We start from the raw sequence: 21,721 nt of genomic DNA on the forward strand, positions 1-21,721 counted from the left end.
CGAGCAACCAATCACCAAAAAGTTAATGGAGGGACAACAAGTGCAGGATAACTCTATCAAAAGGAGGGCACAGGAGTTCCTCCCAAAAATCTCTCAAATTGACTACTGGACCCGCCTAGAATCATCTGTCACCAAGTTGCAAGAAGCTATGGATCAACTGAAAGAAGAACAGCAAGTTCAAAAGTATATGCTCTGCAAACTACTGAAGGAACAAGAGGAGCAGGGGCGTGAGCTACAGGAGTTGAAGCGCCAGAAGCTGTCTCTTGAAGGGCCAAGCACCCCACAGACTAAAGGAGCATCCATCTCCCAAAATAAAGGTTGTTGAGTCCAAATCTTAGTCTTAACTCTGTGATAATTTTTACTATTAGAAATCTACCTTAGAAGTTATATGAGTAGTAGTAATTAGTATCTTTATTTTTATTCTTATTCCCCAAATAAGTTATAATTTATCTTTCTTTTATCATCATTGAACATGAATAAAATAGCAGATTTTTAAAATGAGAAAGCAATTTTATTTTCGAGTTTTCAATAAGAAAAATTCAAATTATTTATATGTGGTGGCAATACTTTTTGTTTTCCAAATGAATGCTTAAACAGTGCATATGCCTTTTGAATTTGTTGTTTATGAATGTTAAAATTGTTGGCTCTTGAAGAATGATGAAAAAGAGAAATGTTATTGATAATCTGAAAAATCATGAAATTGATTCTTGAAGCAAGAAAAAGCAGTGAAAAAAAAGAGAGAAAAAGCAGAAAAAGCCAATAACCCTTTAAACTAAAAGGCAATGGTAATAAAAAAGGGGATCCAAGGCTTTGAGCATTAATAGATAGAAGGGTCCAAAGGAATGGAATCCTGGCCTAAGCAGCTAAACCAAGCTATCCCTAACCATGTGCTTGTGGCGTGAAGGTGTCAAGTGAAAAACTTGAGACTGAGTGGTTAAAGTCGTGATCCAAAGCAAAAAGAGTGTGCTTAAGAACTCTGGACACCTCTAACTGGGGATTTTAGCAAAGCTAAGTCACAATCTGAAAAGGTTCACCCAGTTATGTGTCTATGACATTTATGTATCCGGTGGTAATACTATAAAACAAAGTGCTTAGGGCCACGGCCAAGACTCATAAAGTAGCTGTGTTCAAGAATCAACATACTAAAATAGGAGAATCAATAACACTACCTGAATTCTGAGTTCCAATAAGATTCCAATTATTCTGAACTTCAAAGGATAAATAGAGGTGCCAAAACTGTCTGGAAGCAAAAAGCTACTAGCCCCGCTCATCTAATGAGAATTTGAGCTTCATATGGAACTCTGAGATGTTATTGCCTCTTAATTTTCTTTCAATCCTATTTTATTTATCTAGTTACTTGAGGACAAGCAACAGTTTAAGTTTGGTGTTGTGATGAGCGGATATTTTATACGCTTTTTGGGGTATTTTCATGTAGTTTTTAGTAGGATCTAGCTACTTTTTAGTATATTTTTATTGTTTTTATGTAAAAATCACATTTCTGGACTTTACTATGAGTTTGTGTGTTTTTCTGTGATTTCAGGTATTTTCTGGCTGAAATTGAGGGACCTGAGCAAAAATCCGATTCAGAGACTGAAAAAGGACTACAGATGCTGTTGGATTCTGACCTCCCTACACTCGAAAGGGATTTTCTGGAGCTACAGAAGCCCAATTGGCGCGCTCTCAATTGCGTTAAAAAGTAGATATCCAGGGCTTTCCATCAATATATAATAGTCCATACTTTGCCCAAGCTTTGACGACGCAAATTGGCGTTTAACGCCAAGTCTTTACCTTATTTTGGCGTTAAACGCCAGAAACAGGTTGCAAACCAGAGTTAAACACCAGAAACAGGCTACAACCTGGCGTTTAACTCCAAAAAAATTCTCTACACATGGAAGCTTCAATGCTCAGCCCAAGCACACACCAAGTGGGCCCCGGAAGTGGATTTCTGCACTATCTATCTTAGTCTACTCAATTTCTGTAAACCTAGGTCACTAGCTTAGTATAAAAACTACTTTTAGAGATTTATTTTGCATCGCATGACATTTCACGCTTTACATTGTATCTCTACAGCATGAGTCTCTAAACTCCATGATTGGGGGTGAGGAGCTCTGCTGTGTCTCGATGAATTAATGCAATTACTTCTATTTTCTATTCAACACGCTTGTTTCTGTTCTAAGACATTCACTTGTACCTAACCGTGAAGAATGTGATTATCTGTGACACTCATCATCATTCTCAACCTATGAATGCATGCCTGACAACCACTTACGTTCTATCCGTAATAGCTTGAGTGTATATCTCTTGGGTTCCTGGTTCAGGAGTTTGATTGCCTCTCCTGACAACAGAACGCTCAAATCCCTTAACCAAAGAACATGCAGACCATTACTACAAAATAATGGGTCTAAGATCAGTGATCCCGGAAGTTAAATTTGATTTGAAAGAAGACAAATATCCAGAGATCCAAGAGCAGATTCAAAAAAGAGGCTGGGAAATTCTGGCTAATCCTGAGACAAAGGTGGGTAGAAACATGGTTCAAGAATTCTACGCAAATATGTGGCAAACAGATAAGCAGAGATTAACTGGAGCCGCTTTCTATACCTTTCAAACCTTGGTCAGAGGGAAGATTATGTACTTCCACCAGGACAAAATAAGAGAGGTCTTCAAGCTGCCTCAACTACAAGATGATCCAGAATCCTTTAATAGGAGAATGGTGAGATTTGATAAGCGCTTAGACCAAGTTCTAGAGGACATATGCATCCCTGGAACCAAGTGGATAACCACTTATGTTCTATTTGTAATAGCTTGAGTGTATATCTCTTGGGTTCCTGGTTCAGGAGTTTGATTGCCTCTCCTGACAACAGAGCGCTCAAATCCCTTAATCCAGAGTCTTCGTGGTAAAAGCTAGAATCCATTGGCAGCATCCCTGAGATCCAGATTATCTAAACCTTGTCTGTGCTATTTTGAGTAGGATCCGGGAAGGGATGACTGTGACGAGCTTCAAACTCACAAGTATTGGGCGTAGTGACAGACGCAAAAGGATCAATGGATCTTATTCCAACACAAATGAGAACCAACAGATGATTAGCCATGTACATGGACCCTTTTCACTGAGAGGACGGATGGTAGCCACTGACAACGGTGATCCACCAACAGACAGCTTGCCATGGAAGGAGCGTTGCGTGTGTGAAGAAGAAGATGGGAGTAAAGCAGAGATCCAGAAGACGAAGCATCTCCACAACCTCAATCTGTTCTCAATTACTGCATAACAAGTATTTATTTGATGCTCTTTTACTTTTTACTATTGAAATTAAGAATTATCATTGATATCCTGACTAAGAATTACAAGATAACCATAGCTTGCTTCAAGCCGGCAATCTCCGTGGGATCGACCCTTACTCACGTAAGGTATTACTTGGACGACCCAGTGCACTTGCTAGTGAGTGGTACGAGTTGTGAAAAGTGTGATTTACAATTTGTGCACCAGCTTCTCAACTCTCTCTAACCCTCCCTCGAATCAAAATTAGAGTCATAAACAAAACCATCACCAGCTATTCTGTCTCAGCAATTCTATATCAATACATCATACCCTCACCTGGAGCAAGTGAAATCACTTCACTGCGTCTACCCAGGGAGCTCAAATTATCTCTTTCTCTAATCATCATCTCTATTCAATTACATCATTAACTCATCTCATCCAGAATAGCCCTCAGTGTCCGCCGACCAGCAAGAGGGACCTCTCAGTTGTGCAAACACAAGCAATACAGACAAGTAATACATAATCAGGTAACATAGCATATATGATATAACAATCCAAAACAAATAGGCAAACTCAAACAATTCAAACATATGCAAATGGTGTATGCCTGCCCTATGGATGATGATATCATCTGTCAGTTATCAAGCCAACCCGACGTGTCCGGTAGCTAATCCGGGCACAGTCTCTCTGTTGCACATTAATATCATTAGAGGGAATACGTGCCCTGTCATCATTAGAGGGTATCTGCGCCCTGTCGCCATTAGAGGGTATCTGCGCCCTGTCGCCATTAGAGGGAATCTGCGCCCTGTCGCCATTACAACCAGAGAGAAACACAAGCATACTCACATTCAACATTTTCCAACATTAATCATTTACAACAGTTGTTCATTTATACATCACATGATGGCACACTTATACATCACTCATCATAATCCAAGGCAAGTGGGGCGAAACCACAACCCTTGCTACTGCCCGGGTATCTCAAACATTGGTCCGGAGCAAGTGGGACGAACCACAACCCTTGCTACTACCCAGGTATCTCAAACATATATTCATCCAATCTCAACTCATATTATCAATTTTCATGTTTCCAAATCACAAACATTAACCTGAAGCAAGCGGGATGAACCACCGCCCTTACTACTACCCAGGTATTACAAATATACATTTATTTATAATCACACTTCATTATTATCAATTCTCAGACAATGAGCTGGAGCAAGCGGGACGAACCACGACCATTGCTACTACCCAGGTATCACAAATGCACATCTATTCAAAACTCCATAATTAAACTTATTTATCATAATCTTTGATACCATCTCATACCCAGAGCAAGTGGACAACGCCACTGTTTACTACCTGGGGTCACACATCACATTCAACATGTTCCATAATTATTCTCTTACCACATTACGTCATTAATCATATACATATACATATACATACTCAGCCATAATTCAATTCTTCTCACAGCCCTCTGGCTCATACTGTACACGATCCTTTCACCTTCACCCTTAGCAACTCATACCATTATCATTACTCATCATTCATCATTGATTCTCACTTTACTTCATCTACAAGTTTCCACATGTCCTAGCGTCTTTTCATTACTAGGAATGCTATAAATATTTGGGGCCTAGAGGATGAAAATGGAGGCTTAGAAGTCCGGAATTTGGCTTTAAAAATTCAAAATCAGCTTTGGGGTGAAAAACAGGGTCACACGTGTGCATCGCCCACGTGCACGCGTGGAACGCCAAAAAGTCCATCGACGCGTACGCGTGGATGAAAGGAAAGCTAAGTGACGCGTACGCGTCAGTCACGCGTGTGCGTGGGTGCGTTTGGAGCCCCACGCACAAAGCCAGCACGCTTCTCGCCAACTCTCGGGAATTTGGCTGGGCAATTGGTGCAGTGCATTAACGCGTACGCGTGGGTGAGCGTTCTGCCAAAAATTTTACTAAGTTAAAAAGCTGCAGAATTCACAATTTTAAACCACAAACTTCCAACGCACATAACTTCTTCTACAAAATTCATTTTTCAACCATTTTTGAACCGTTGGAAAGACCTTTGAATAAACTTTCATAAAAATTTATTTTTGAAGGATTCCAAACTTTGTGGACTGAGTTACGGACCGCCAAAATTGGTCAAAAATCAGTTTTTGCCCAAACATAGAAATCACCAATTTTTCCAATGTTCCCAAGCCAAATTCATTTTCACTCATTCAAATGGCCATAACCCAATCATAGCCACATAATTACACTCAACCAAGACCAAACCTACCTTATATACACAACTTCACCCAAAACCATCAAATTTCACTCCTAAATCCCTCAAACCATATTATGCAATAACCAAACCAATTATTCATACCTTCAATGTCTAAAATCCATCCAATTACTCATGTCATCACACAATACACACGTCAACTTACCTTACTTACCTCTTTCCGGCTTTTGGCCCAAAATTCACGACCTCCGGTCCAAATTCACAATTTAAATGCATAGTCCACAAAACAATATTCATTATTCAATTCATCAAATCCTCAACACACTATACATACAAATTCACACAATTCTCAACCCAATCATCAATTTATATTACATATCAACTATGCATATTAGCACCAACCAATCACACAATCCAAACTTAATCCTAAGGGTATCTAGCCTAGGAATTCTCATCACATCACACGGTACTTAAATGAAACTTAAATTGTACCTCTTGTAGCCAAACTAATTGAGCCTCTTCTTTGGAAGCCTCCACCAACCTTAGTTCCAATCCTCACCAAAGCTCCTCAAGCAACACCAACCTCCCAATTGTGCACCAAAATCACCAAATACACTAACATAACCAATTTCACATATATACATTAACCTAGGGTTCATGAAATTGATAAATCACAAGGGTTGCAGGGTTCCTTACCTTAACCCACAAAAGTTTGGGATGAATATCACCAATGGCTCATACTAGAGCACTTCTAAACAACCAAAATCACAAGATTTCCTCAAAACCCAAACCAAATTCAAATTTAAAGAGAAAAACGAAAACTGGGCAAAGGACAATGGATTACTCACCACAAAACTTAGATAGAATTGTAGAGGATGAGAAGAGCGATGCGTGGCCATAAACGGCTCGTCAATTGGAGCTCCGTAGCTCAAGTTATGGTGATTTGAAGATCAAAGAGAGTTAGGTCTCTCTCTTCTCTTCTCTCTTCTCACTTCAGCGTGGAACACAATAATGGGGGGAGGAATGATGCTGAAATGGCTTAATAAAGCTATATATATGTTGGGTCTTGGGCCCAATTAGGCTCAGTTCACTTATTTTTGTCCGTTGGCCCAATTTTGGGCCAAAACCTTTAAGATTAGCGCTCCAAATCGCACTTTAAATATTTCTACCTTTCCTAATCATAATTCCTCATTTCTTAAACTTATTTACTTATAATCAATTTTTTCAGCTGCAGTACCAGACAAATCTCAGCCGGTACTGCCGGCCAAAATTCCAATGCGCATTTTTACGTGAAAAACTATGTTTTCCGACTAAAAAATTCACTGAATCCAAATATCATATTTAAATTATCAAACTCCGATTGCTCAATTTTCCGAACCATATTCGCTCATATCTAATTTATTATTTAATTAATTACAGTTTGACCGGGTTTTACACTTAGTTTCTTTCCAGATGTGAAATTTAATTCCACAGTTTCTTAATGACAAATTTTGGCTGAGTTATCAGTGCCCATCAAAACTTCTCTATTGTTCACTTTTTCATATGTTTTGAATTGGTTGCGATCATTCCAAACGTGAACAGTGGCCTCAGAATCTAACCACCACTCAAGTAATTTTTCTTGTGTTGCTATGTGGACTTCTGTAACCATGCCAATATGCATATTTTGTATTTTTCTGCAACCATAGCAATTAGATCCTTCTCTTTCACTAAGTTGGTATTTGGTGCTTCCTTTTTCAGAAGTCTACATTCTTTGATATAATGTCATTTCTTGTGACAATGATAACACTCTTCTTATCTTGCTTTGAATCTTTAGAGAACTTTCTTTTCTTCTTATTGGTGATGTTTTCACCAATATGATTCACTTTAGGATTTTGAAAAAGATACACAGCATCATGTTTTTCGAGTTTCCTCCTCTATACGTATATGCCTTAGTAATTTCTCAATTGTGAAGTTCTCACCAAGATATAAAAGTTTCTTCCCATAACCATTCCAAGATGAAGGAAATTTCGAAATAATTGCTCCAATTTGTAATGATTCAGGGATCACGAAGTCTACTTATAAGGATTTGTAATTCATGAATTTGATCCATGACAGGCATAGTATCATTCATAATAAATTCAAAATATTTCATCATAATAAACTTATCTGTTTCTTATTGTTTATTATTGTACTTTTCTTCCAAAGATTTCCAAATATCAAATGGTGATTGAATTGACATATAGAAATCATAAAGTCAGTCAGATAAAGTATTGAGAATATGACCTCGACATGCAAAAGTATCTTCATCACGTTTCTTCTTCAATTGAACAATCTTTTCTATCTCTTCTGTTGTGGAATTTTTAGTAGCATCGACAATTGGTGTAGTCTTTGGGTCAATCACATATGCAAGATTGAGAAATGAAAAAAGGAACATCATCTGTCCTTCCAATGGTTGAAGTTCGTCCCATCAAAGTGATCTAACTTGACAAACACTTTATTCATGACTTTGAACGTGGTGTTTTGATCTTGTGCCATCTTCAAGTAATATCTCTCTAAAATTGTTGGTATATGAACATGATTTCAAGACATGATTAGATCGCTTTCTTTAGAGAGATATTTGTCTCCACACTTAGTTGCTATAAGTTTGATGACAATACTCTCCTAGAATACAATGAAACCTAAGAATTTCTTAATTAGCAATAGTAAGAAATTCTTAACTCTCTTGAACAAAGAAAATCTCTTGATAGTTGAGTAAAATGTATACTTAGTACTTGTGTTTATGAAATAGTGGACAAGGACTTATTTATATATATTGCACGTAGCAATTATAATTAGTTACGTACACAAATGGTTGTGACTTTTTTATTGCCAATAGATACAATGTTTTGAACATACACAATTCTTAAAGAGTTGTGCCCCTTTAGCCAATAGACACAATATTTTGAACGTACACAATTCTTAAAAGGTTGTGTCCCTTCAGCTAAATGGTACTAAACGGTTAGTAACCGTTTATTAATATTAACTAGTGTATGACCCCGTGCTCAGCACGGAAAAATTTATAAAAATAAAAAAAATATATATGCTTCGATATTTAAAACAAAAGTACAAAATAATTATTATTTTAAGAAATTTATAAAATTATTATTAAAATCAAAGTTTAACTTAAAAAAAGTAAGTAATAATTATTTTATATTTTTTAAGGTAAAATAATTATACACTGATACAAAATTTAAAATAAAATTAAAATATTTACATTAGAATACTATTTTTTCAAAGACTTTTCTATAAACAACATTGATGGTTGAATTTGCAGATATTCCTACATGATTCATAAGTAAAACTTTTAAACCTCTCTTACTCTTAACTCTTGAAAGTGCCACATATAGTTGGTCATGTGTAAAAACTGGTTTGGGCAAGCACAATCCAACATGAGATAAAGTTTGTCCCTAAAACTTGTTAATTGTCATGGCAAACGATACTATTATAGGAAGCTGTCTTCGTTGGAATCTAACTGGGACGGTTTCATTTGTTGGTACCATATTCATTCTTGGAATCAAAGCAATATGACTAACATTGTTACCCGTTAAGACTTCACATTCTATGACATGATTTTCAAACTTCCTAACTTGTAGCCTTGTACCATTACAAAGACCACTGGATTAGTCAATATTCCTCAGTAACATCACCGGAACACCAATCTTGAGTATTAATTTATGTGGAGGCAAACCAGAGCAATTTATGCTATTCAGTAATTCAGGACCATAGAGATCTAGCTGACTCTCCATATTCCCTTCATCCATACAAATGGAATCCGAACTAAGATATAATTTTTTCCTCCAGGAATGATAGCCATCAGATGGTTGTTGACCTCTTTAACGATGTCAAGTGTGGGAGCCAATATAGTTCTTGCTTTGAAAAAATCTTTTGAGGACATGTTTTCCAAAATATTTGGATAAGAAAAATGAACTAACTCATCAAATGTCTGGTCCGAAGAAGGAATAACAATATCTCCTGGAAGACATATCTCATATTCACCATCCATATTGTCACCTATTAGACCATCACTAACTTTCAATAACCACTCACCAAATTGCTCTGTCTCATCTTGATCTGAAGCAGTCGTCCTTACAGAGAGTCTCATATTTTTTGTTAGTTTGAGCACCTGACAAAACTTTCAAAGGTAAGACGAATTCACGGTTGAATGAACGATATCTTATCTCGATCCTCGTGAAATGACAGGAAGAATTTGTCTAAAGTCTCCACCTAGTACAACTCCTTTTCCTCCAAAGGGCAAATCTTTGCTATATGTTGGAGAACACCTCATGATATCACCCAAGCATTTATCAGGCACTTCATAGCAGTACCTACTAACCATTGGAGTCTCATCCCAAAATAAGTTTGGCTTTCAACAGCAACATTGCTTGAGGGGAACCAGGTTTGATGTTACATACAGAATCCTCAGTTATATTCAGCGGTATTTTGAACCATGAGTGTGCCGTTCTTCTATTGGGAAGAAGTAAAGATGCAATACTACTCGAAGCAACGTTTAATACTATATCACCCCTTGAGCGAATCTCAGCAGACATAAGGTTCCAGAGAAATATTTTTCCAGTACCCCCATGACCATACACAAAGAAAAACCCCCTTCATCACAATACACAGCTGTAACAATTTTATCGAATGCATATCTCCGCTCAGGTGTTGCGATGGCTAACATGTCTGAGACATTTTAAATCATCTCTGTTAAAGTTTAGCTCTTCCCTAATAACCCTTTCGGTTAACAAAGAACTATCAACTTTAGTTGCTAAAGGCATTGGAGGATAGTTTTTCAAGGTTTTACCATAGGAATGTAAGATCTTGTCTATATTCATTAAGCACAACTGCTTAATCTCATCATCTGACATTGTTAACTCTGCATATTATACGATACTGTAAAAATTCAATCAAACTAAAAATGATCAAAAAGGAAGAACTTTTATCATTGTAATTAATAAAAACCCACCCCTCATGTTCATCACAGCTCTCTGTCGATACAAAATATCATCTAAGAGTTCATGCCAACATCTATCCCAGACATGTTCTGGTCTTGAGATATTGTTGGATTTTAATAGAATGACAAATAACCTCCTAACATATGATCCTGAGGCCCATGAGCTTGCTTCCTTAATTACATCAATGAATTCTTTGTCATCTTGCAAGAGTCCAAGGGCGAAGCATGCATCTCTATACATAGCATAAATTGTTCCTCCTACTGTTCTTATATCTCGAAAACTCATACATCCTCTCTGAGTATTCAAGAGAAGTCGTTGGTAATATTCTTCAATATTTGCTGCAAAAAATTTGGTTAAAATCCCACTTTTAAGTTGTTAAATGGATTAAGCTACGCTATTTTAATTATTATGTAGCTACACATCCGCATAAGAATAATTTTCCTAAAAAATATAGAAAAATAAAAAATTGTATAATCTACAGATTATAACTGTTGAAAGTTATTTGAACATTTATTTTCTAGTGTAGATAAATCGAATAAAATGGACGTGGGGTATATGCTGTTAAGATTTTAAATTTAAATCATTAAATAAGTAAGATCAAAATTGAATATAAACTCGTCATTACCTGTATGTACATGAGTCTTTCAATTGCGAAGCCTTTCTTTCGAGGAAACCACTTTGAAGAATCGTCCTTCCAAACAAACTTGGTTGGAAACTCAGCATAAGTCAGACTTCGAGTATAGGGATATGACATGTTTGCCGCCATCCATCCCAAAAACATGGACTTATGAGATATTGCTCTTTCGACGATATCATTCACATTAGAAATTTTACCATAAACCATAGGTTGCTCATCCACCAAATGGAATGGAAGTATAATCACAAATGGTTCTTTCTCTTGGATTTCGTATCCAAATAGACGCCAGACTGCCTCACATGCCGAAATGTACCTACAATCGTAGTAATTCCTAATTTCGTCAACAACTTGTGTGGCTTCTGACGGATCACCAGCATTGTATAGAGTAGTTGTTACGCGGTCATTACCCTTGTGTACATACTTAAACAGATACTTAATAGAACTTGTTTGGCATGTGTATTCCACATTTATGTGGCACCCGAACTTGAGCAACAATTCTAGATTATACGAAACAATGAACTTATTGTCTAGTACACATTTCCTTTTCTTCACTGTTCGACCGTTATCAATACGCCTATATTTGGAAAATCCGGCCTCATCAATGAGTATTCGCTGTCTAAACTCTTTAGGATAGAACTTTGAATATGATCCATTCTTCATGCAAGGTGAATTCTTGTTGTACGGACCACATGGACCATGTACCGTGTAATTTTGAATAGCTCCATGTAGATTTGGCCTTTCATTTTCATTAAGAATCTCAACTGCTATAGATTTGGCCTTTCATTTTCACATCAATTTCAGAGAGGAGAGGAGAGAAGTGTGGGAGTGGGAATGGGTTACGGGCTTAAGCCGTTGGGGATTCAGTTTTTTTTTAAGTCAAAACGGCACTGTTTGGAGGAGTTATTAACAAACCGGAAACCTTTTAAAAAATCAACCAGTTCTAACAGTTCACCGATTAATCACATATACGACCGATTTTGTAATGAGTTTTTTTGTCAGACGATTTACTCATAACATCTGTTAAGCCATTTTTAAATTTTATAAAATTATTTATAATAATTACAAAAAGTGCTCATAATAAAAAATTTTAAAATTTTATAAAAATATTTTATTTAAAATTGTTAATAAAATCTTAGTTGTACTCCCGTTTCAAAATAAATAATTATAATGATATTAGTATTTTATACAACAACCCATACAAAAAAAAATCAAATTTCATACAATATTTTTTCGCTCATTTTTAATAGCTCATAAATACAAAAAAATATATTGTACAGAATTTAAATTATTTTTGTATTAATTTTTATATAAAATACCCATAACATTATAATTATTCAGAAGTTGCATATGATTCGAACCTTATGAATTTAATTTACTACGTATTTGCCTAAATCGAATTTATTCAATTCAATTTATATAGAGATGCAAATTCGATTTATTTAATTTAATTTATTTTTGTATGTGGTATGATTTGATTGAAAGAGCAACAATTTATAATTTTATCTAGCATCAATAAATGTAAATTACGATTTGATTCTTCTATAATTTTATCTAGCATCAATAAAATTCCACTATCACTGATTTAAAAAAAAATTAAAATCTAAAACGATGGTTAAAAATAAATAAAGAGGATAGATTTAATTTTTCATAATTGTATGCATTTTTTTTTCCTGATTTGCGTTTTTATCACAATCCACAAGTTCTATATTTTATAACTTAACGTTAATTCATATATAGTATATAAATAAATTTAATTAGAATAAATAACAATTTATTTATTTTATTTTAGACTTTATAAATGAAAAGACTAATTCACTAATATAACAAATTATAATTAATGTAATATAATTAATTAAGTAATATAAATTATAATAAATTATATTAATTATATTAATATTTAAATATCTAATCAAATCAATTAGTTGATATAATTAAGTCAGTGCAATAAATTGTATTGAATGAGTTAAAACAATTAAATCGGGAAACACTCTCCGAAGCATGCCACATCAGCTTCATCATTAAGTGCAGACATCCAATTTTTATATAATAGAATAGATAGATATGTGGTATGATTTGATTGAAAGAGTAACAATTTATAATTTTATCTAGCATCAATAAATACAAATTATGATTTGATTTTTCTAGGATTTTATCTAGCATCAATAAAATTCCACTATCACTGATTTAAAAAAAAAATAAAATCTAAAACGATGGTTAAAAATAAAAAAAGAGGATAGATTTACTTCTTTTATAATTGTATGCGTTTTTTTTTTCTGATTTGCGTTTTTATCACAATCCACAAGTTCTATATTTTATAATTTAACGTTAATTCATATATAGTATATAAATAAATTTAATTAGAATAAATAACAATTTATTTATTTTATTTTAGACTTTATAAATGAAAAGACTAATTCACTAATATAACGAATTATAATTAATGTAATATAATTAATTAAGTAATATAAATTATAATAAATTATATTAATTATATTAATATTTAAATATCTAATCAAATCAATTAGTTGATATAATTAAGTCAGTGCAATAAATTGTATTGAATGAGTTAAAATAATTAAATCGGGAAACACTCTCCGAAGCATGCCACGTTAGCTTTATCATTAAGTGCAGACATCCAATTTTTATATAATAGAATAGATAGAATAGATAGATATGTGGTATGATTTGATTGAAAGAGTAACAATTTATAATTTTATCTAGCATCAATAAATACAAATTATGATTTGATTTTTCTATAATTTTATCTAGCATCAATAAAATTTTACTATCATTGGTTTAAAAAAAATTAAAATCTAAAACGATGGTTAAAAATAAATAAAGAGGATAGATTTAATTCTTTTATAATTGTATGCGTTTTTTTTTCCTGATTTGCGTTTTTATTACAATCCACAAGTTCTATATTTTACATCTTAACATTAATTCATATATAGTATATAAATAAATTTAATTAGAATAAATAACAATTTATTTATTTTATTTTAGACTTTATAAATGAAAAGACTAATTCACTAATATAACGAATTATAATTAATGTAATATAATTAATTAAGTAATATAAATTATAATAAATTATATTAATTATATTAATATTTAAATATCTAATCAAATCAATTAGTTGATATAATTAAGTCAGTGCAATAAATTGTATTGAATGAGTTAAAACAATTAAATCGGGAAACACTTTCCGAAGCATGCCACGTCAGCTTCATCAATAAGAGCAGACATCCGATTTTTATATAATAGAATAGAATAGATAATAATAGTAATAATAATATCAATAATATTAATTAATCAAATTTATAAATACCCTTTATATTTCTGATTAGATAAATTTTTCTACACTTTAAATTTAATCAATACACTTTTACCAATTTAGTTTCAATTTAAAAAGATGAGTTCAACTCCTTAAAATGTTCTCTTGGATTTCATCCTTTTAACCCGACATTCATATGAAGAATTTTATTTTATTTTTTTAGCCATATTTAAGTCATCTCGTAGTTATTCACATACAATAAAATTATATTGTTAGTGTACAATCACTCTTCAATATAACTCATAAGTTGATATTAAACTTGATAATGTATGTGACTTCAAACACTTTTCTTATGTGGAGAGATACTCAAAAAAATTTTTTTATAATAAATTAAAATAATTATTTATTTTTTAAAACAAATAAAAAATCTTTAAATATGCAAATTCATTTTTTTTAGTCGGAAGACATTAGGCAATCTAAGTCCTAGGATAGTCCCCACATAAAAAACATCATTTTTTATGGATAATTAGAAAAAAGATTAATAAATATTTTTTTATTGTTTTAAAAGATTATATTTTTATACCTACAAATATCTATATGTCATTTATAGATGTATGTTTACACTGTAAAAGATATATAGATATTTATAGATATCAAAATATAATACTTCACTATAAGAAACATCGTTAAAATCGACGGCAAAGCTATTTATAATATTAAAAATTGACGGTATTAGCTGCCGCTTTAAAACGTGTCAATTTTTCAAAATACTAATAAAATCAACGGCTTTTCAGATTGTCGATAAACTTTCAATAAAATCGACAGTTACCGTGTCGATAATATAGGTTTAAGATTTTTACATATTTAATAAAAGCGACACCTTGGTTGTCGATAATTTTATCTAAAATCGACAACGCTTGTATCAATATTTGATTTATTAAAATTGACAAATTAGCTGTCGATTTAATTATTAAATTACTGACATATTTTTCATTTTCTTTTGTCTATTTTACATTAAAAATCGATAACACTGCCGTTGATTTTTGTCTATATTAAATTTAAAAAGTGACAATGTTGCTGTCGATTTTAATAGCCATATATTATTAGTTTTTTCCATATCTTGTTTCTCCTTTTACAAGATCTCCAATATATTTTGCTTCTACTATTAATATTTGGATCCATTCCTTGCTTCACTAGTAACCAAAGAATCCAATGATCTTAACATATAAATAAGTGTGCCCAATGTTTATAGAAATAAAAAGAGTCTTATAAGATACAAATGAACTACTCAAAAAATATGCTTTTACAAATAATTCAGAATAACCCCTTGTCTTTATGAATTGTTCTAAGGTCTCATTGTGCTTCATATCCAATTTGTTATCAAGCATATCAATATAGCTGCATTTTTTAGTATCTCTAAATACTCAAGACCATAAACCTATTTTTAGAATGTGATTAAGCTATCTAAATATTCAATATAGCTGCATTTTTAGTATTTCTAAATATATCAAGCATATCAATATTGCTATCAATATATCAATAAAGCTATCACATTGCTATCAAGACTAACACCATCTCTGATATCTGAGAGAGAAATTGCACCAGTTCTATCAATAGACACCATGTCTACTTTCTTTGGTCATCCCCATCCGAAATCACTTCCATAAACCTCAAACCTTGGTGTGCCAGTAGCACCAGTAATCTTCATTTCTTCATCACTGTGCAGCCCATCATGCAAAAATGATGATCAAGTCTCAGCTTCATTCAAAACCCCATCCTTCAGTGTCTCCAAAGCAGAACTCAGTGATTCCACAGTCACAACTACTCCACCATCTTCATCCAAGAATTTTCTTGTTTAAGCAAATGTAATTCTTGCACCGATGCAATTTTCAAAGTATGTTGGAGGAAGAGGTGGATCTAATCAGTTCCTACAATCAACATTTATAGCCATGCCAACTTTCTTGCTCTTAGTTTCTTTAGCTTTCACCTTGCAAACCCAAGCATATGCAAGAGATACAACAAAACTTGACAAGTGAAAATTACGACTCCCTTTCTGTCTTGAACCTACAAAGTTCTTGAGCTTCTAAATGTTTGATCTAGACAATTTGAACAAACCCCTTACAAAATGCTATTCTTACAAAAAAGTCATAGAACATGAGAAATCTTAGTAACAATAGCCATTTTCTCTTATATCAGTGTCCTTGTATTTCACTTCAGAACTAGAAAATAAGAGAGAATAGAGAGATGGATCAATAGAAATAGTAAATATCATGTTAATACCAATAGCAAAGAAAAGAAAAACCACCATAACAAACTTATAGAAGAAATATAAACTGGTCAGGATATAGCATGAACCATTTAAATAAAGGTAAATATCAATAGGACAAAGTACTATTATCATGTTTATCGAGAATCAAGTTATAAAGAGTCACCTCACTTGTTGTTCTATAATGCACAAGAATAATATGCTCATATGCCCTGCCATGAAACAACAGAATATCAGTTATTCTGCACAACTGTTACAATAACATATGCACAAACACATCTCAAAGAGTAGTTATGCATATATTAGGTTCTTTATTCCAGAGTTAAGAAAGGTTAATCTCAGAAGTTCTTCTTCAATATTTAGTTAACCCCAGTATGAACTTTCCCCTTATAATGGTGCTGATTGGTGAAGTAATAGTTGAAATTTACTCACAGATCCAACATCCAATAGCTCCGCCTCTGGAAAGTAGGGTTCTGCTCTCCATGTGCATAGTAACAATTTAAGGCTTCGATAGTTCCAACCTAATGATGCAAATCATTATAATTGAAGATTATGGAAATCAATATAGGGATCAAAAAGCAAAGAAGTATTCCATAAATGAAAAATTGCAAAGCACCTTAAGGCGTTCGTGTGCCTCTCCGACAGTCCTTTCGTCTTTCTTCTTGTGCCAGTTATGGCCATCTCTACGAAAGAAGCGCATGACTCTTTTGTTAAAGAGAAAAAGTGATCCAACTGTTGTGGAGAAAAATGAAACAAGATTAAATCGTTTAAAAGAAACAAGATTATGAAATTGATGAGCATAATTTTGATGGCAAGTTGCATAATCCATCTATAGAATCCATCTATAAACAAGACACCTTATGAGCATAATTTAAACCACCTGTTTGAGCTAGACAATTTGAACAAACCCCTTACAAAATGCATAATCTTAACAACTTAACCGCATAGAAGATTGATCATAGATAATAAATTTGACTTGAACGCTAGACATTAGACAGCTTTGTTTAAAGCATATCTACCAAATTATTATACACAAATAAAAAGATATGTCAATTAGTTTATAATAGTTTTTTAAAAGGTAACTACTGTTAGTTGTTTCCGAAAAGACTGTCGTAGAAGAATTAACTATCTAAGTTTTAAAAATAAGTTACTAATTTCATCAAAATCAAGGTTGATACCAATGTGATAGCTTTATTTGAATCTCTAAATATTCAAGAAAGAAAACACTTAGAAGGAGTATTGAGTACACATGCTCTTTTATTCCAATCATGACCCTGAGTGAAGTAAACAACGTAGCTAAATCTTTTTACCACGGATTAATCCAATAATAATTAACACCAACTAGAAAAGGACAAAGAAACTAAGGATTTGAACCTTACCCTCCCAGGTCAGCTGGTCTTTTTACATGACTAGCATTTTGTGAAGTTGGAGAATTGCTTTGGCTTGAGTCTTCCTCTCCTATGAATTTGAATCATCCCATTGCAGTATACCCAAACTTGGCAATGTCATTATACCTCATAGCATTATAAGAAAGTCTAATTTTTAAGACAAACTCAAACATGACTTGAAGCACCTTCCTATGGAACCAACCAAACACTGACATTATCAATGTACTTAATTTATAGTAGTAAAAATCTTCATCAACAATGAAGATTCTAACATAAGAAGATGATTAGAAAGAGAATGTTACCAGATGGTGCTTAGAACCATGCTAAAGACATATAGCAGGTAAAACCAAGGCAGTCAGGGAAGAATCAGAAAATATGAGATATGGAGCAAGCATATTACAAGATATGAAGAGTCTACCCAAGGTTATTAAAAACGGATGAACTTTTCTATAAAGAAACCAGAAAACAAAAATTCAAAAATACACTCCGGAATTTTCCATGCCGAGCTAGATTCCACATTAACAAAAGCAAAATAAACAACAAATTAGTTAATCCAGAGCATAAATTCACCAAAACAAATGTCAAATCAAATAGGAATCCTACCAAACTACAGTGACTAGTAGAAAAGATGAAAATTCAATAAGTAAATCGAAATAAACAGAGCAATTAATATTACGAGCAATATTCATGAAGATTAATTAAATAACACACAGTACTTTCCTTACTTACTTGAAATCTATAACTGAATCTGAAGTTAGTACTCTACTTTTTTCTAATACTAAGCATGCAAGTGGTTTTTTTAGCTGCGACGGTGACGTGCTATGGCGACAGGCTCACAGCGACGGCGTCCGGCAAAGATGTTGCAACGACGAGTCTGTGGAAGAAGAAGAACTTACATGCAGAATCACAAATCACAATGTGATAAAGTGTGAGAAAGAGCGAGAGCGAGAGAGAGAGAGAGAGAGAGAGAGAGAGAGAGAGAGAGAGAGAGAGAGAGAGTGGGAAATTACATGAAGAGGATGGCGCGGCGGCGAGCTCGGCGAAGAATAAGAAGAAGAACAAGAAGCTCTGCTCTCAGGTGGAGGACGGCGGTTTTTCTCAGGAGTCAAAAAAGAAGAAGCTCTGCCCTCTGCCTCTCTCCGTGACCGTGACTCCATTCTGGTCTCTAATATCAGGCGTTGAAGGAAAAGAAGAAGCATTGATGGAGGATAATTGTCGGTCTAGAATTTCTCAATAGAAATAATCACGATGCAAGTATAGATCCGAACCGACAATTAAACCTCAATGAAAGTTTAATTTTGTTTGTCACAAGTACAAACCACAATAAAAATAAACCGAAGTATTCAAACCTCGGGTCATCTCTCAAGGAATTGCAGGGAAGTGTGCATATTATTGGTTATGATTACATATTTTTGGGGTTTTGAAATAAGGGACAAGAAATGTAAATTGCATGAAAGTAAAGGAAACTCAAATGATAAAAAGGTCTTGGCAAGGGTTGATGGTTAAAGATCTCTATCCTTGTTACTAACCACAACATGATTATTTCTCCTCTAATCATGCTTTCTAAGATTTGTTTTTCATCTAACAATTAACAATTATTCAATGCATGCATATATATATCATGAGGACTTTTTCATAGGTCGTAATGAGGCTAGGGTCAAGGTAAGGATATATATGGCTAAGTGAGCTTGAAATTTGCATCTTTGATTAACCTAAGCTCTCGCCTAACATATATAACAACTTATACAATTCAAATGCAAACCTAACTACCTATTCTTCACTTTTTCACACACTCATGCATTCTCTTTTTTATCACAACACATATGCATTGTTATTATTACTTTACTTTGGGGCATTTTTGTCTCCTTTTATTGCTTTCTTTTTCTATTTTTTTCTTTCCCTTTTTTCTTTTATTTTTCTCATTTTTTCAACTAAAATATATTCAAGAACATCAATGCATGTGGTTTAATATTTAATGCATGAGTATGTACCCAATTCTCAAGATCTCAACAAAAATATAAAAATACACTTTTATCCTAACCAATGTTCCCAAATTTTTCCACACTTGAATGATACACACTCTCACTAGTCTAAGCTAATCAAAGATCCAAATAAGGAACATTTATTATTTTTCACTTAGGGATAGTGATGTGCTAAAATTAAGAATAAAAGGGGATTAACATAGGCTCAAAATTGGTTAACAAAGGTGGATAAAAGAGTAAGGCCATTTGGGTAAGTGAGCTAAATGAAATAAAAGCCTCAATCATATAAATGCATTTATACACAAAATAATGGATATAAAAAATCAAACAAATCAAAGATTACAATCATAGAAAGAGAATAATACACACAAGAATGAAAATAGTGGTTATATGATGTAACCACACAATTAAGGCTCAAAACTCACATGGTTGTGTGTTCTTAGCCCAAAAACATGTTCCACAATATATAATTCAAGCAAGTTTGATGAAAAATTTTTACTCAAATCAATTTTGGAATGCCCTATAGATAAATTCCTTGAAAAATTTTATTATTTTGATTAAGCTTATTATATAAATGCAAACCAAGAAAATGCAACTAAAAATTCAAAAAGACCTAGATAATAAAAGAAAAATAAAATATGAAAGTGTTGGGATTAGAAATTTGTCACCCAAAAATGGCCGATCGGTCGGACGACCTCCCCACACTTAAAAGTTTGCACCATCCTCGGTGCATATAAGATCAGGCGGGGTAGAAAGAGTCATCATCACCCCACCTTCAGCTGGTGGGTCAATCGGCTGCTGCATGTTCTTTCTCCCGCTTTCCTTGTTGCTTATAGTGAATCATCCATGAAAAATAAAAAATAACACCGTAAGATGAGAAAATAAAAAAGCAAGGAAGCGTAGATTGTTGGAATGAGGTTATAATCACTAAAATGAAGTAAGTGAATAAGTTTGTGACATTAATGAAAACAAGTGTGTCACAACTACACAAAAGAAACATATACTTCACTCATTCTAGTGTGCTTGAAATACTTCAAAGAAAACTTGTAAGTTAAAGCCAACAAACAAGTAATAAAGAAGCCTAAAAGCACTCAAGCAATAATCAAGTAAATGTGAAATGGATGATGAATGAACATTGATTGATGTGCTAGGAAACTAAATGAATAAAACGAAATATGAGACTTGCACATCAATCAATGACACACTTTGAATTTTTCTTGCATCACCTAATTGACATAAAGTGGGACACATGGATGCTATGCAACTTATTAAAAGAGAGATATAAGCTAAAAATCAATCATGTAGCAAGCATGGTTCATATGCCTTGAGAATTTCCAAAAGATGTTCCTAGGTGAGCTTACAATCCAATTTCACAAATGAAGCATTATGCCAAAAAGAATAGTTTCCAGTATGTGTAGAGCACATAGTTAAACAATTAATGATCAATATGTCATTAAGACATAAGCATAACATATGGATGCATATGACCAAGCAACAAAATATAACCTCAACAAAGAATCCAACAATGAATATTAACAACAATGATGCTAAAATAGCATCCTATCAGTGATCAGCAGCAATAAACAACAAACAAGATTAATAATCCAACACTTACCAACTAAAACAAAAATTAAGCTAACTAACTAATTAATTAACTACTAACAACTAACAACTGACTAATATAAGGAAGACAATAGTAGTTGGCAAATGGTGGTGTTGGAT

The 21,721-nt window shown here is 33.4% G+C and overlaps 1 protein-coding gene across 1 annotated transcript; it reads right to left on the reverse strand.

Annotated features, from left to right (window-relative positions):
- Positions 1-9,230: 9,230 nt before the first annotated feature.
- On the reverse strand, positions 9,231-15,987 carry LOC140176085 (uncharacterized). The gene is made up of 5 exons (XM_072205951.1): positions 15,916-15,987; positions 11,078-11,866; positions 10,464-10,746; positions 10,177-10,373; positions 9,231-9,623 (listed from the first exon to the last, which is right to left on the reverse strand). Exons 1-5 carry the CDS (start codon positions 15,985-15,987, stop codon positions 9,231-9,233), a joined length of 1,734 nt encoding a protein of 577 aa, XP_072062052.1.
- Positions 15,988-21,721: the final 5,734 nt, after the last annotated feature.

This window comes from Arachis hypogaea, chromosome 11 (genome assembly GCF_003086295.3).
Source record: "Arachis hypogaea cultivar Tifrunner chromosome 11, arahy.Tifrunner.gnm2.J5K5, whole genome shotgun sequence".
NCBI lineage: Eukaryota > Viridiplantae > Streptophyta > Magnoliopsida > Fabales > Fabaceae > Arachis > Arachis hypogaea.